Consider the following 13,557-nt stretch of genomic DNA (forward strand, 5'->3'; position numbering starts at 1 on the left):
TAACTCATAGATTGGAAGAACTTTCCACTGGCATCAAACAAATGTCTCCACCATGATAAATAATTCATGTAAACCCAACAATAGGAAGAAACTCATGGTCAAACCTTACCAAACAAAAGAGGAAAACATTTTCTATGCAGGGTGGAATTGTCATATGTCTACCTATGGAGTTTGCATACTGTTTTTGAATGTAGTCATGTAACATTCGTATTTTGCATGTGGCTCAATTACTTGTACTATTTGTAAACTCTTACCTCCAAGTTTGCATTGAAAGGAGGAGCTTACAAGGCCTGAAAGTGGTTTGGGTGTGAGAATAATTATCTTGTATATAAGTGGAAGCCTTCAGACGGAACATGCAGAAAGGCCAGCTTACCAGCATCAAGGAGAGTCATAGTCCTTGAGGTCATCACTGGCCTTTGTTCTAATTCTTTTATAATATTCTCTCTCATTCTTACCAGCATCAAGGAGAGTCATAGTCCTTGAGGTCATCACTGGCCTTTGTTCTAATTTTTTATAATATTCTCTCTCATTCTTACCAGCATCAAGGAGAGTCATAGTCCTTGAGGTCATCACTGGCCTTTGTTCTAATTTTTTATAATATTCTCTCTCATTCTTACCAGCATCAAGGAGAGACATATATCTCTCCTGTCTCCTGTAGAGAACATCCAGCAACAACTTTTTATTGAAGTCCCAGTTTGTACATTTCTGAAATGATCGCCCCAAATACACAGACCTGTATTGTTGTCATAGTACTTGAGGTCATCACTGGCCTTTGTTCTAATTCTTTTATAATATTCTCTCTCATTCTTACCAGCATCAAGGAGAGACATATGACGTCCTGCAACTGTATTCTGATATCTCTGAGTCTATCCAATGTGTGCTGCAACATTATCTCATCTGCCAACTTCCTGATGAACTATGTTTGGCCATCATTGCTCAAGTCCTCAAATGCATTTTATATCCTCTATTATCTGACCCTGTGTGGCATGACATCCAGCTCTTGGCTTACCGCCAGCCTGTGCTTCTTCTACTTTATAAAAATCCAACATTTTCAGCCCGGAATTCTTGCCTGGGTGAAGATGAAGATTGATAAAATAGTTCCTTGGCTGATAGTAACTGCAGCACTTGTCTCTATGTTTGGTGGATTCTTATCATTGCTCATTTCCAGTCAAGAAATACCTAAAAACTCGACCAAGTTCATCTTTGAGGTGAACTTTGGGCAAAAGAAGACACTATTTCGTACATCCCTCATTATGAACTCTTTGGCTTTCCTGGTTGGGATAATGTCAACATCTTCTAGTGCGTGGTTCCTAAAGGTTCGGAGAAGGGCTGGGGCATTTGGCACCACCAATGTCAGAGATTATCAGAGCTCTGTGCAGACTATGGTTCGCCTGGTTATTTTCTATGCAGTAATTTACCTGGCTTTGATCATTCATGGGCTGGAAATATTCCCCAACATGAGTTGGGGGTACTGGTTGTGCATGATACTCCTCTTCTCTTTTGCTTTAGTCCAGTCTATTCTCCTGATCATTGGCAATCCCAAACTTCAAGAGTCTTGGAGACAGTTATTTGCTTTTAGATAAATTCTGCATCAAGAGGGCCGACTGACTGAATCTTCCATTGTAATGTAGACATTTTTTATCTGGTGATTGTATGGGAATGGTAGCTTCTGACTAGCCAGCATTTGTGACTTGTCCTTGTAAATTTATCGATTTGGCTATGAATGAAAATAGGGAAATACCTAAAAAAAAAAAGCTATAAATGTGGAAAGTCAAACTTTCAAACCACACCCATACCGCTCTAACAGTTAAAAAAAAAAAAAAAAAAATCCCACATCATTTCCGGGTCAGCAACAATAAGGAGAGGAGAGCTCCCTCCCCTCTACCCATCACCACCCGCTACACCGGTCCTGAGCCCATAGATGGCAAATACATAGCTTGGCGGGGGTGGGCAGTTTCCGGTGGAGTGTGGATTGGGTGGCGGCACAGCAGCTTCAATGATTCCATCTGACAGGCAGGAGTTTGCTTGTCAGATGCAGCCGCTGGGAGTGTGTGTAACCCCCTCCTTCCCCCCCGCTGTCAGGTCTGTACGACGTAGAGACCCGGCAGTGAAAGGGTTAAAGTGGTTGTAAACATAAACATTTTTACCTTTATGCAATCTCTATCTTAAGGTAAATGAACCTTTTACAGGCAGCTCACCCTGCAGCCCCCCCAAAATACTCGCCTGAGCCCGATCTCGGTCCTGCACTGTGCATGCAGCTCCTCTCCTCTCTCCCGGCTCTCACAGGATTGGCTTAGAGCAGTGGGAGCCATTGGCTTATGCTGCTGTTAGTCAAATCCTGTCAGCAGACAGCAGGGGGGTGGGGCCTAGCTGGGTTGTGTGTCTAAATAGATACTTACAGCCCGTCTCGGGAGCACACTCATGAGTGCCCCCATAGAAAGTGGCTTCCTCAGGTGGGGAAGCTTTATTATCACTTTTATGTTAAACCGCTTCTCATCCAAGTTCATTGAGTGGCCAAATGACATCTTCTTAAAGCAGAACTCCATGTCAATTTTTTATTTTCCCATGCAGTGGGGCTGTGCCCTGCCGGGGAAAACTGCTTGTTTTGTCCAGGGGTTGAGGGAAGAGCTGTATTTGCCTCGTCCTTTGCTCCTCCAGAAAACCACACTACCCCAAGCCCAGCAGTGGACTGTTCCTGCCATCCTTCCTGCCGGTCTATGGGAATGATGACATCAAAAACAGTCCATTCACAAGACCGCTGGTGTGCAGGGAGGGCAGAAGCAGCAGGGACAGGTCTTGCTCTCCAAGGATCAGCAGATTTGGTAAGTATATCTTCACTCTTATCACCTCTAGACAAAAATGAGCAGTCAGCCCATGCAGTGCGGGCACAACCCCACTGCATGGTTCAAAATATTTTTTAGCCCGGATTTCTGCTTTGAGTGATCTGAGACTGAATAGTTTTCTTCCAATGCCAGAATCACAATATAGATATTTGCATATTGTTATCATATCTCTATAGGTTTCGTATCCTCAGGGAGAATAGGTTTAATGTATGTAACTGTTCCTCATAGCTGAGGTCCTCCAGTCCCCATAGCTGAGGTTCTTAACCCCCCATAACTGAGGTCCTCCTATCAGGACTCATGTCAGGGTCTAGGACTCCCAGCAACCAGCTTATCCTAGCAACTATACTCCACCTGATACTGGCTTCTGGGAAGGTATTTAATCCCTCCCTTGTTGAATACCAGTGTTTCAGTGTTCTACCTGTGAGATGTGTCCCTGCCTGATCCTGTACCTTGTATCCTGTGACCTGCTTCCAGCAAAATGCACCCTGCACCCATTATCCTGTAACTTGTTCTGCTACCGTTGTTACCTATCCCAGTCCTGATCCTACCCTAGTCATGGGATCTTCCTCCATTTTGTATAGTGTTTGGTAGGTTGTTGTTCTGGATTGCTGCATGTTTATTTCTCACTGTTACATTGTTTATGGTTTGTTGGTGTGGGAGGGGTATTACTCATATTATTAAACTTCATTTAATCACACTTGGTCTGGTTCCTGATTCCTTGAGGTGTAGCCCACTGATCCGTTCAATCCAGTATTTGGCATCCCTCCAGCCCCCCATATTAGCTTTGTAACCTTTCTCTGGACTCTCTCCAGTTCCAGCACGTCCTTTATGAGGACTGGTGACCAGAGCTGGACAGCATACTCAAGATGTGGCTGGACCAGAGTTTTCTATTTTAAATTTATTATTATGGGTAAAACTCCTTTTTTTTCTTTTTTTTACCTTTCTCCAATTTTTATAAATAAATCTAAAAAATGTTTCTTAATTGGGCTGATGGGACGATATACACAGGGGCGGACTGACCATTTGGAAACTTGGGCACTGCCCGAGGGCCGGGGGTAAGTAGGGGGCTCCATGAGATGCCCCTGGTACCTTTTTCATAGGCTTTTTTGAGTTTGGGCAAGGACACAGGAGCCCCATGATCCCCTATTGCCTGGGGGCCCCATGATTTGTCAGTCCGCCCCTTGATATACACTATATTGCCAAAAGTATTGAGCCGCCTGCCTTTCCACGCACATGACCTTTAATGACCTCACAATCTTAGTCCGTAGGGTTCAATATTGAGTTGGCCCCGCCCTTTGCAGCTATAACAGCTTCAACTCTTCTGGGAAGGCCGTCCACAAGGTTTAGGAGGGTGTCTATGGGAAGGTTGGACCATTCTTCCAGAAGCACATTTGTCAGGTCAGGCACTGATGTCGGGGGAGGAGGCCTGGCTCGCAGTCTCCGCTCTAATTCATCCCAAAGGTGTTCTATGGGGTTGAGGTCAGGACTCTGTGCAGGACAGTCAAGTTCCTCCACCCCAAACTGGCTCCTCCATGTCTTTATGGACCTTGCTTTGTGCACTGGTGGGCAGTCATGTTGGAACAGGAAGGGGCCATATTGTCACCTGAAGAGTTCCCTTAACTGGAACTAGGAGGCCAAGCCCAACCCCTGAAAAACAACCCCACACCGTAATCCCCCGTCCACCAAACTTTACACTTGGCACAATGCAGTCAGGCAAGTACTGTTCTCCTGGCAACCGCCAAACCCAGACACGTCCATCGGATTGCCAGACAGAGAAGCGAGATTGGTCACTCCAGAGAACACGTCTCCTCTGCTCTAGAGTCCAGTGGTGGCGTGCTTTACACCACGGCATCCAACGCTTTGCATTGCACTTGGTGATGGAAGGCTTGGATGCAGCTGCTCGGCCATGGAAACCCATTCCATGAAGCTCTCTACGCACTGTTGTTGGGCTCATCTGAAGGCCACACCAAGTTTGGAGGTCTTTAGTTATTGACTCTGCAGACAGTTGGTGACTTCTGCGCACTGTGCGCTTCAGCATGCACTGACCCCGCCCTGTCATGTGACGTGGCCTACCACTTGGTGGCTGAGTGGCTGTTGTTCCCAGTTGCTTCCACTTTGTTATAATCCCACTAACAGTTGAGCGTGGAATATTTAGTAGCCAGGAAATGTCCCGGATGGACTTATTGCCCAGGTGGCCACCTATCACGGGACCACACGTAAACATATATGTTAAAATAACTTTTTTATATGTTAAAAAAATCTGAAGAATATATTCAAAAAAATACATTTTTAAAAATCTAGGTTTCAGTGAGTTATTCCTAAGAATTACAGGCCTACAATAAAAAAACAACATATTTCCATGCAAAAAAATGTACCGCTTTAAGCGCAGAAATATGGACATCATCAGACCGCTAGGGAGGTTAAAGGGCTTCATAATACACTGCAATTTAGAAACAGTTTCTTGAACAAATAAATATATTGTTTTTTTTTTCTTCATCAACTTCTAAAATCTAAGGATTGCCTACAATCCCTCAAATACAAGAGAAACTAAGTAAAATAAATATAAAAAAAACACATAAAGTCAACAAATTGACCTGTTGTGTGCTGAGCTACTACACTCAACGTATTGCCATAACTTTCTATATTTGCAATAATTTTTTTTATTGTTTTTTTTTTTTTGTTTGTGTTCTTTTTTTGTTCATTTTTTAGTTTTTTTGTTAAATTCTCGCTGGGGTCCAATAGAACATGCAATACCAACCAACACAAATTAAAATACACAACCATAGGTGTGGAGTCAGCCTAAAACACCAAAAATAATACTGAATATTGTTGTCATGGAAATTATTTCCAGGGAAAATCAATAAAATAAACATGAAGAAGCACATAAAGTCAGCCGATTGACCTGTTGTATGCTGAGCCACTACAATCAAGGTATTGCCATAATGTTTTTTTATTTATATGAATCTTTTTTAGTTTTTTTATTCTGTATATTTTATATTCAAATATTTTTATTTTTATTGAAGAAAAAGAAAAACAGAGAAACCAAAAGAAGTGTTTAACATACATGAGAAAAAGAACAAATATCATCATGAGAAGATTCACATTTGGGGTGAACATTGTTTAACGAAGGGAAAGGATATGAGTGAAAGGAATAGAGGACCCCCACCATTTGGCCGGGGGTCAAGGAGATTTCGTATATTCTGTATATTTTAGAATACCAAATATAATATTACATATAGTCTAGGGTCAGAGGAGGACGCAAGGCACCACATCCCATGCGGTAACCATAGAAAAGACAGGAAATGCGCCGGATGAGCTGGGAAGGTGCCAATAATGTACTATAAAATAAGATAAAAAAAAAATCAGTTTTTATTGATCCATATCAGTTATAAAAATACTTATATTGTCTTTTTAATTGAAATGGATCAATCAAAATTATGTTTTTATTTTATATTGTTGGCACCTTAAAAATCCCAGATCCTTTGGAGCATTTCCTGTCCAATATAATACATAATATTGTTATGGAAATTATTTCCAAGGAATTTATTTAAGTCAAATAAATATAAAGAAACACAAAGTCAACAAAGAAATATTGATGGGAGAGAGGATCTGGAGGACACATTTTATTCTGCTTAGTTCAATCAATATATTACCATAACTTATCTTTTTTTATTTTTTTTCCATATAATTTTATATGTTTTTTTTTTGTTTTTGTTCTTTTTTTTTTTGGTTGTAAATTTTATTGAAAAGGCAGAATATGACAAAGTTACAAATGACAGAAACCCCTGCGAGCTGCTATTTCATAATAAAAATGACAAATTAGGGGCATGGTTTCACTCTGGGAAACGCGGCACTGTTGAAAATGTACTAATAATATAACAAAGTTACATACAATTCGAGAGAAAAAAAAACACGATGAAGTATAACAAATGGGTCAACATGAAATATAGATATTACAATCCTGTAGGTCAGGATATCAAGGAAATGAACACAGCATGTAGACGGAAAAATCTCATAAAATGAGGGTATCGATTAGAGCCAGGGGCGGACTGACCATTTGGAAACCCGAGGGCCTGGGGTCAGTAGGGGGCCCCATGAGATACCCCCCTGGTACCTTTTTCATCAGCTTTTTTGAGTTTGGGCGAGGACACAGGGGCCCCATGATCCCCTATTGCCCGGGGGCCCCATGAGTTGTCAGTCCGCCCCTGATTAGAGCAGCAAACAAGTATAAAAAATGCAAAATAGAGTTCATGGTCAGCAATACAGAGGCTGTGGCCAATCAGTTGGGCATATGCAATCATAGGGAACAGCCTTTTGAGAGAAAAAAAGAAAAAAAGGGGGGGTGTCAGGAGTAGCGAGGGGAAGTCAGTTGCTTCCCTTCCCCTTTTCGTAGGTAGAATAATTAGTAAAAAAGGAAGGAGATCACCTGTGAAGGACGCTAAGATTGTATCACTCAATGCACTAACTAAAAATACATAAATAAATGGGCAGACTGGGGACCACTCGGTGTCGTCACTTTTCTATGTTTAACCTGTACTAGAGTGAGTGAGGAAAGTAAGTAGGAAAGACAAAAAAAACATAACAGAGATTAAGCTTGCTTCAAATTTTTTATTTTTATTTTTTTGGGGACCAATAGAAATGATGCCCCTCAAAATGCACATGCAGCTCTGATCAACACGCATTAAAATACACAACCACAGCTGTGGAGTCAGTCTAAAACACCATATATGCTATATAATATTGTTGCCATGCAAATTATTTTTCTATTGATTTGATTTGATGTATTATTTATTTATTTATTTAATTATGTATTATTTTTTAAATTTTTATTTTACACAATTCTCTATGTCTTCTTTTTTTTTTCTTAAATATATCTATTCGCTTTCTATCTAAAAAATCTGACACTGTGACATAGCCACATCCTTATAAAACCGCAATAACCTTCTCTAATTGAGCAATTTTTGGAAACCCTGTATTGGGTATATTAAACTCAGGTATCTACGGCCTGCTATATGCTACATACACACTATATATGTGTTTGGAATCCACGCACTGTGACTACCTGGCTCCTCACCCCCATATGCATTTTTGAAAAAGCATCAAGGACCTGATCCTATTTCAAGTTGACAGGAGTCTTCTTGATCTTTATTGATGGTAATATATCCACATTTTGTGTGTGTTTTGTTTTCGGGGTCACTTGATGCCTATGATCTATATATTTATCATTTTTCTCTATATATATCCTCAGAATCATTTGGTACTGTGGACCTTGTTTTACTTGGGGTGGCTATCCAGGAAGTCCCTACATTTGAGAAGCGGGCATGATAGTCTCATTATTGAGAAGGTAATAGTAGTATCCATTGACTAATGTGGAGGGAGGCCTGGTGAATTTTGGATGTGAATTGGTTTTCATATTCCTATACATACATTATGTATTTTTGTGTTCCAGCTCTTACATTCCAGGAGGTCCCTGACATACATGGGGAACACATCTGTTGAACACATGGTTTACTCGAATTTAAGTGGGAAACCCACGGAAATCCAGGATAACTATCGCATCATTACACAACTCTGCCTTATATGGTGCTCTATTTGCTAAGATGACCCTAAATTGAAGACGCTAAGTGTTTTTTAACATGATTTTATTTTTTTTTTCATATGTACACCGTGCTTATGTTTAACCTCCCTATGATCTATGTGATCAAATAAAGTATTGTTAAAAATTCTTTTGAATTCATATTACTCCGCGTGGATCATCTAGTAACCTGCTTTTTTAGGTAGGGGTGTTCTTGTCACACTACCATATTGTTTAGTAAGTTGTCAGTCCGCCCCTGATTAGAGCAGCAAACAAGTATAAAAAATGCAAAATAGAGTTCTTGGTCGGCAATACAGAGGCTGTGGCCAACCAGCTCGGCATATGCAATCATAGGGAACAGCCTTTTGAGAGAAAAAAAGAAAAAAAGGGGGGGTGTCAGGAATAGCGAGGGGAAGTCAGTTGCTTCCCTTCCCCTTTTCGTAGGTAGAATAATTAGTGAAAAAGGAAGGAGATCACCTGTGAAGGACGCTAAGATTGTATCACTCAATGCACTAACTAAAAATACATAAATAAATGGGCAGACTGGGGACCACTCGGTGTTTTTCTGCCGTCACTTTTCTATGTTTAACCTGTACTAGAGTGAGGAAAGTAAGTAGGAAAGACAAAAAAAAACATAACAGAGATTAAGCTTGCTTCAAATTTTTTATTTTTATTTTTTTGGGGACCAATAGAAATGATGTCCCTCAAAATGCACTTGCAGCTCTGATCAAAACGCATTAAAATACACAACCACAGCTGTGGAGTCAGTCTAAAACACCATATATGCTATATAATATTGTTGCCATGCAAATTATTTTTCTATTGATTTGATTTGATATATTATTTATTTATTTATTTATTTATTTATTTATTTAATTATGTATTATTTTTTTAATTTTTATTTTACACAATTCTCTATGTCTTCTTTTTTTTTCTTAAATATATCTATTCGCTTTCTATCTAAAAAATCTGACACCTCCCCTTCAGTTTCCATCAAAAAATTTTCCAAACAGAAACTTCCTGAGCTTGGCGCTGGCCTGGATAATGATGATGGACTCAGCCAGTGGGAAGGATATGAAGATCACCCAGGCAGCAATGGTCACCGGGTTATCGGTGCTGATGCCCATCATAAAGAACAAATTCACGTCAACATAGAAGATTATGAAAAGTATCACGAACAGGACCATTGTTCTTATAGCATTGACGTGAGCCCGGAGCTTCGACCCACCAAAACCAGAGTCATTCTGCTTCACCTTCCACATGTGCTTGAGAAGAGAGGACACGGTCACCGCAATGGAGACCAAGATCAGAAGAAATGGTAAGCAGCAACCCAAGAAGTTGGCCGTCTGGATGTAAGCGGAACTGAAGGAAAATGTTGCGCTGATCTTCGCAGACTCATGGGAACCGTTTCCAAGAGATGGTTTTATGACTTTGACTTCAACAATCCAGATAATTGGAAAAATTACGATGAAGCAGGCAACCACTGACAGCAACAGGAGATGAGGGAGATAACTCAAGAAAGTCTTCTTTAACCAAACAAAGACTTGGTGGGGGAGGTTGGTGATGGAGGTACAATAGTACACGCAGAGCCAGGCGGAAAGCCAATAGCTACTGTATATCAGAGACATTGAAGTAAACATTGCTGGTGAGTAGACCTCCCTAAGAAGGAGGACAGGAAGAAAAAACACGACCACAACACCCTGCCCGGTCAGTAAACATTGTAGAATAATATTTACCAGTGCTATGAAGAGATGGATGAGATCAGAATGGTTCCACTTCTGCCCTTGTCTCCAGCTCTTCCTATTTGCCAGGACAATACCGATGTTTAATATGAAAGCCATCAAAGATCCCGGAACAGCAAGGACTAAGATTACAATCCACTCAGGAGACATTTCCCTGGATCCAGCCTGTCTCTTCCTCCGGCGTTAGTGGCTGGAGGAAGATATAGTGTGTCAGACTGATGGCTTTCATTTGAGAAGATGCAAATAACTCACACATCTCAGTTACCAAGATTTGCTTTCACGTAAATGCTAAAATCGCGGTTCCAGATTGACGTTCGGGACTGAATGACATGCGATGGAAAAGAAACGACTTAAAGGAGAACGTCTTTGGCGTGGCTGAAATCAAGCCGAAAATCTGGGCATGGGAACCAGCCATGAAAGGTAACTCAACAGTTCCAGTTATTTATTGGTTTTTAATGTCAGTGAGATTTAAACTGATGTTTTGTGTCTTTTCTTCAGTGTTCGTATAAAGTTTTTGTTTTAGAAATAATCGTTTTAGGTAGAGTTCATCCTCAACGCAACAACCACAGAGATCCGGTAATCCCGAACAGCAGCAAGTCCCTTAAAGAGGTTCTAGCCGTCCCATTCATTCCAACAGCAGAATCAGGAAAAGACCTTCAATTCACTTTAACTTTTATTTATTGTTTTTCTTCTCTTGTTTCTTTCTTTTTATTTTTTGGGTGGGCTGCATAATACACACTGTATATGGTGGGAACTCCGGACCCCTGTACTATATTGCTATTTACACTTTTGTTGTAGTAGAAGGGCTTTTGTTCTCAGAGAATAGGTGCAAGAACTCAACTATGCCCCCCTTCCCACCAAACCACATCAGATGGTGGGTGTGGCCAAACTGCAGTGGGAGGGTTTTAAAGGGGTATTAAATATGGGGAGTGTGTTACATAGTTCAGGGGTGCACTACACACAGAATGCAGAGTCAGGAATGCACTAGGTACAAAGTGCAGGGTTCAGGGGTGTGCTATGTACAGAGTGCAGGGTTCAGGGGTGTGCTACGTACAGAGTGCAGGGTTCAGGGGTGTGCTATGTACAGAGTGCAGGGTTCAGGGGTGTGCTACGTACAGAGTGCAGGGTTCAGGGGTGTGCTATGTACAGAGTGCAGGGTTCAGGGGTGTGCTATATACAGAGTGCAGGGTTCAGGAGTGCACTACGTACAGAGTGCAGGGTTCAGGGGTGTGCTATGTACAGAGTGCAGGGTTCAGGGGTGTGCTATATACAGAGTGCAGGGTTCGGGAGTGCACTACGTACAGAGTGCAGGGTTCGGGGGTGTGCTATATACAGAGTGCAGGGTTCAGGGGTGTGCTATGTACAGAGTGCAGGGTTCAGGGGTGCGCTATATACAGAGTGCAGGGTTCAGGGGTGTGCTATGTACAGAGTGCAGGGTTCAGGGGTGTGCTATATACAGAGTGCAGGGTTCAGGGGTGTGCTATATACAGAGTGCAGGGTTCAGGGGTGTGCTATGTACAGAGTGCAGGGTTCAGGGGTGTGCTATATACAGAGTGCAGGGTTCGGGAGTGCACTACGTACAGAGTGCAGGGTTCGGGGGTGTGCTATATACAGAGTGCAGGGTTCAGGGGTGTGCTATATACAGAGTGCAGGGTTCAGGGGTGTGCTATGTACAGAGTGCAGGGTTCAGGGGTGCGCTATGTACAGAGTGCAGGGTTCAGGGGTGTGCTACGCACAGAGTGCAGGGTTCAGGAGTGCACTACGTACAGAGTGCAGGGTTCAGGGGTGTGCTATATACAGAGTGCAGGGTTCAGGAGTGCACTACGTACAGAGTGCAGGGTTCAGGGGTGTTCTACGCACACAGTGCAGGGTTCAGGGGTGTTCTACGCACACAGTGCAGGGTTCGGGAGTGCACTACGTACAGAGTGCAGGGTTCAGGGGTGTGCTATATACAGAGTGCAGGGTTCAGGAGTGCACTACGTACAGAGTGCAGGGTTCAGGGGTGTGCTATGTACAGAGTGCAGGGTTCAGGGGTGTGCTATGCACAGAGTGCAGGGTTCAGGGGTGTGCTATGCACAGAGTGCAGGGTTCAGGGGTGTGCTACGCACACAGTGCAGGGTTCAGGGGTGTGCTACACACAGTGCAGGGTTCAGGGGTGTGCTACACACAGAGTGCAGGGTTCAGGGGTGTGCTACACACAGAGTGCAGGGTTCAGGGGTGTGCTGTGTACAGAGTGCAGGGTTCAGGGGTGTGCTATGTACAGAGTGCAGGGTTCAGGGGTGTGCTATATACAGAGTGCAGGGTTCAGGAGTGCACTACGTACAGAGTGCAGGGTTCAGGGGTGTGCTACACACAGTGCAGGGTTCAGGGGTGTGCTACACACAGAGTGCAGGGTTCAGGGGTGTGCTACACACAGAGTGCAGGGTTCAGGGGTGTGCTATATACAGAGTGCAGGGTTCAGGAGTGCACTACGTACAGAGTGCAGGGTTCAGGGGTGTGCTACACACAGTGCAGGGTTCAGGGGTGTGCTACACACAGAGTGCAGGGTTCAGGGGTGTGCTATATACACAGTGCAGGGTTCAGGGGTGTGCTACACACAGAGTGCAGGGTTCAGGGGTGTGCTATGCACAGAGTGCAGGGTTCAGGGGTGTGCTATATACAGAGTGCAGGGTTCAGGGGTGTGCTACACACAGAGTGCAGGGTTCAGGGGTGTGCTATGCACAGAGTGCAGGGTTCAGGGGTGTGCTACGCACACAGTGCAGGGTTCAGGGGTGTGCTACACACAGTGCAGGGTTCAGGGGTGTGCTACACACAGTGCAGGGTTCAGGGGTGTGCTACACACAGAGTGCAGGGTTCAGGGGTGTGCTACACACAGAGTGCAGGGTTCAGGGGTGTGCTATGCACAGAGTGCAGGGTTCAGGGGTGTGCTACACACACAGTGCAGGGTTCAGGGGTGTGCTACACACAGAGTGCAGGGTTCAGGGGTGCACTACGTACAGAGTGCAGGGTTCAGGGGTGTGCTACACACAGAGTGCAGGGTTTCAGGGGTGTGCTACACACAGAGTGCAGGGTTCAGGAGTGCACTACGTACAGAGTGCAGGGTTCAGGGGTGTGCTATGCACACAGTGCAGGGTTCAGGGGTGCGCTATGCACACAGTGCAGGGTTCAGGGGTGCGCTATATACAGAGTGCAGGGTTCAGGGGTGTGCTATGCACAGAGTGCAGGGTTCAGGGGTGTGCTATTCACACAGTGCAGGGTTCAGGGGTGCGCTATGCACACAGTGCAGGGTTCAGGGGTGCGCTATATACAGAGTGCAGGGTTCAGGGGTGTGCTATACACAGAGTGCAGGGTTCAGGGGTGTGCTATATACAGAGTGCAGGGTTCAGGGGTGTGCTAT

The 13,557-nt window shown here is 43.5% G+C and overlaps 1 protein-coding gene across 1 annotated transcript; it reads right to left on the reverse strand.

Annotated features, from left to right (window-relative positions):
- Window positions 1-9,401: 9,401 nt before the first annotated feature.
- Window positions 9,402-10,310, reverse strand: LOC149470663 (taste receptor type 2 member 9-like). Its single transcript, XM_089661332.1, has one exon. It carries the CDS (start codon window positions 10,308-10,310, stop codon window positions 9,402-9,404), a length of 909 nt encoding a protein of 302 aa, XP_089517458.1.
- Window positions 10,311-13,557: the final 3,247 nt, after the last annotated feature.

This window comes from Staurois parvus, unplaced genomic scaffold (genome assembly GCF_062004578.1).
Source record: "Staurois parvus isolate SC_StPar_1 unplaced genomic scaffold, SC_StPar_1.0 ptg000034l, whole genome shotgun sequence".
NCBI lineage: Eukaryota > Metazoa > Chordata > Amphibia > Anura > Ranidae > Staurois > Staurois parvus.

Coding starts and splice junctions, on each gene's coding strand:
- LOC149470663 (XM_089661332.1), bottom strand. CDS start 10,310: ATGTCTCCTGAGTGGATTGTAATCTTAGTCCTTGCTGTTCCGGGATCT.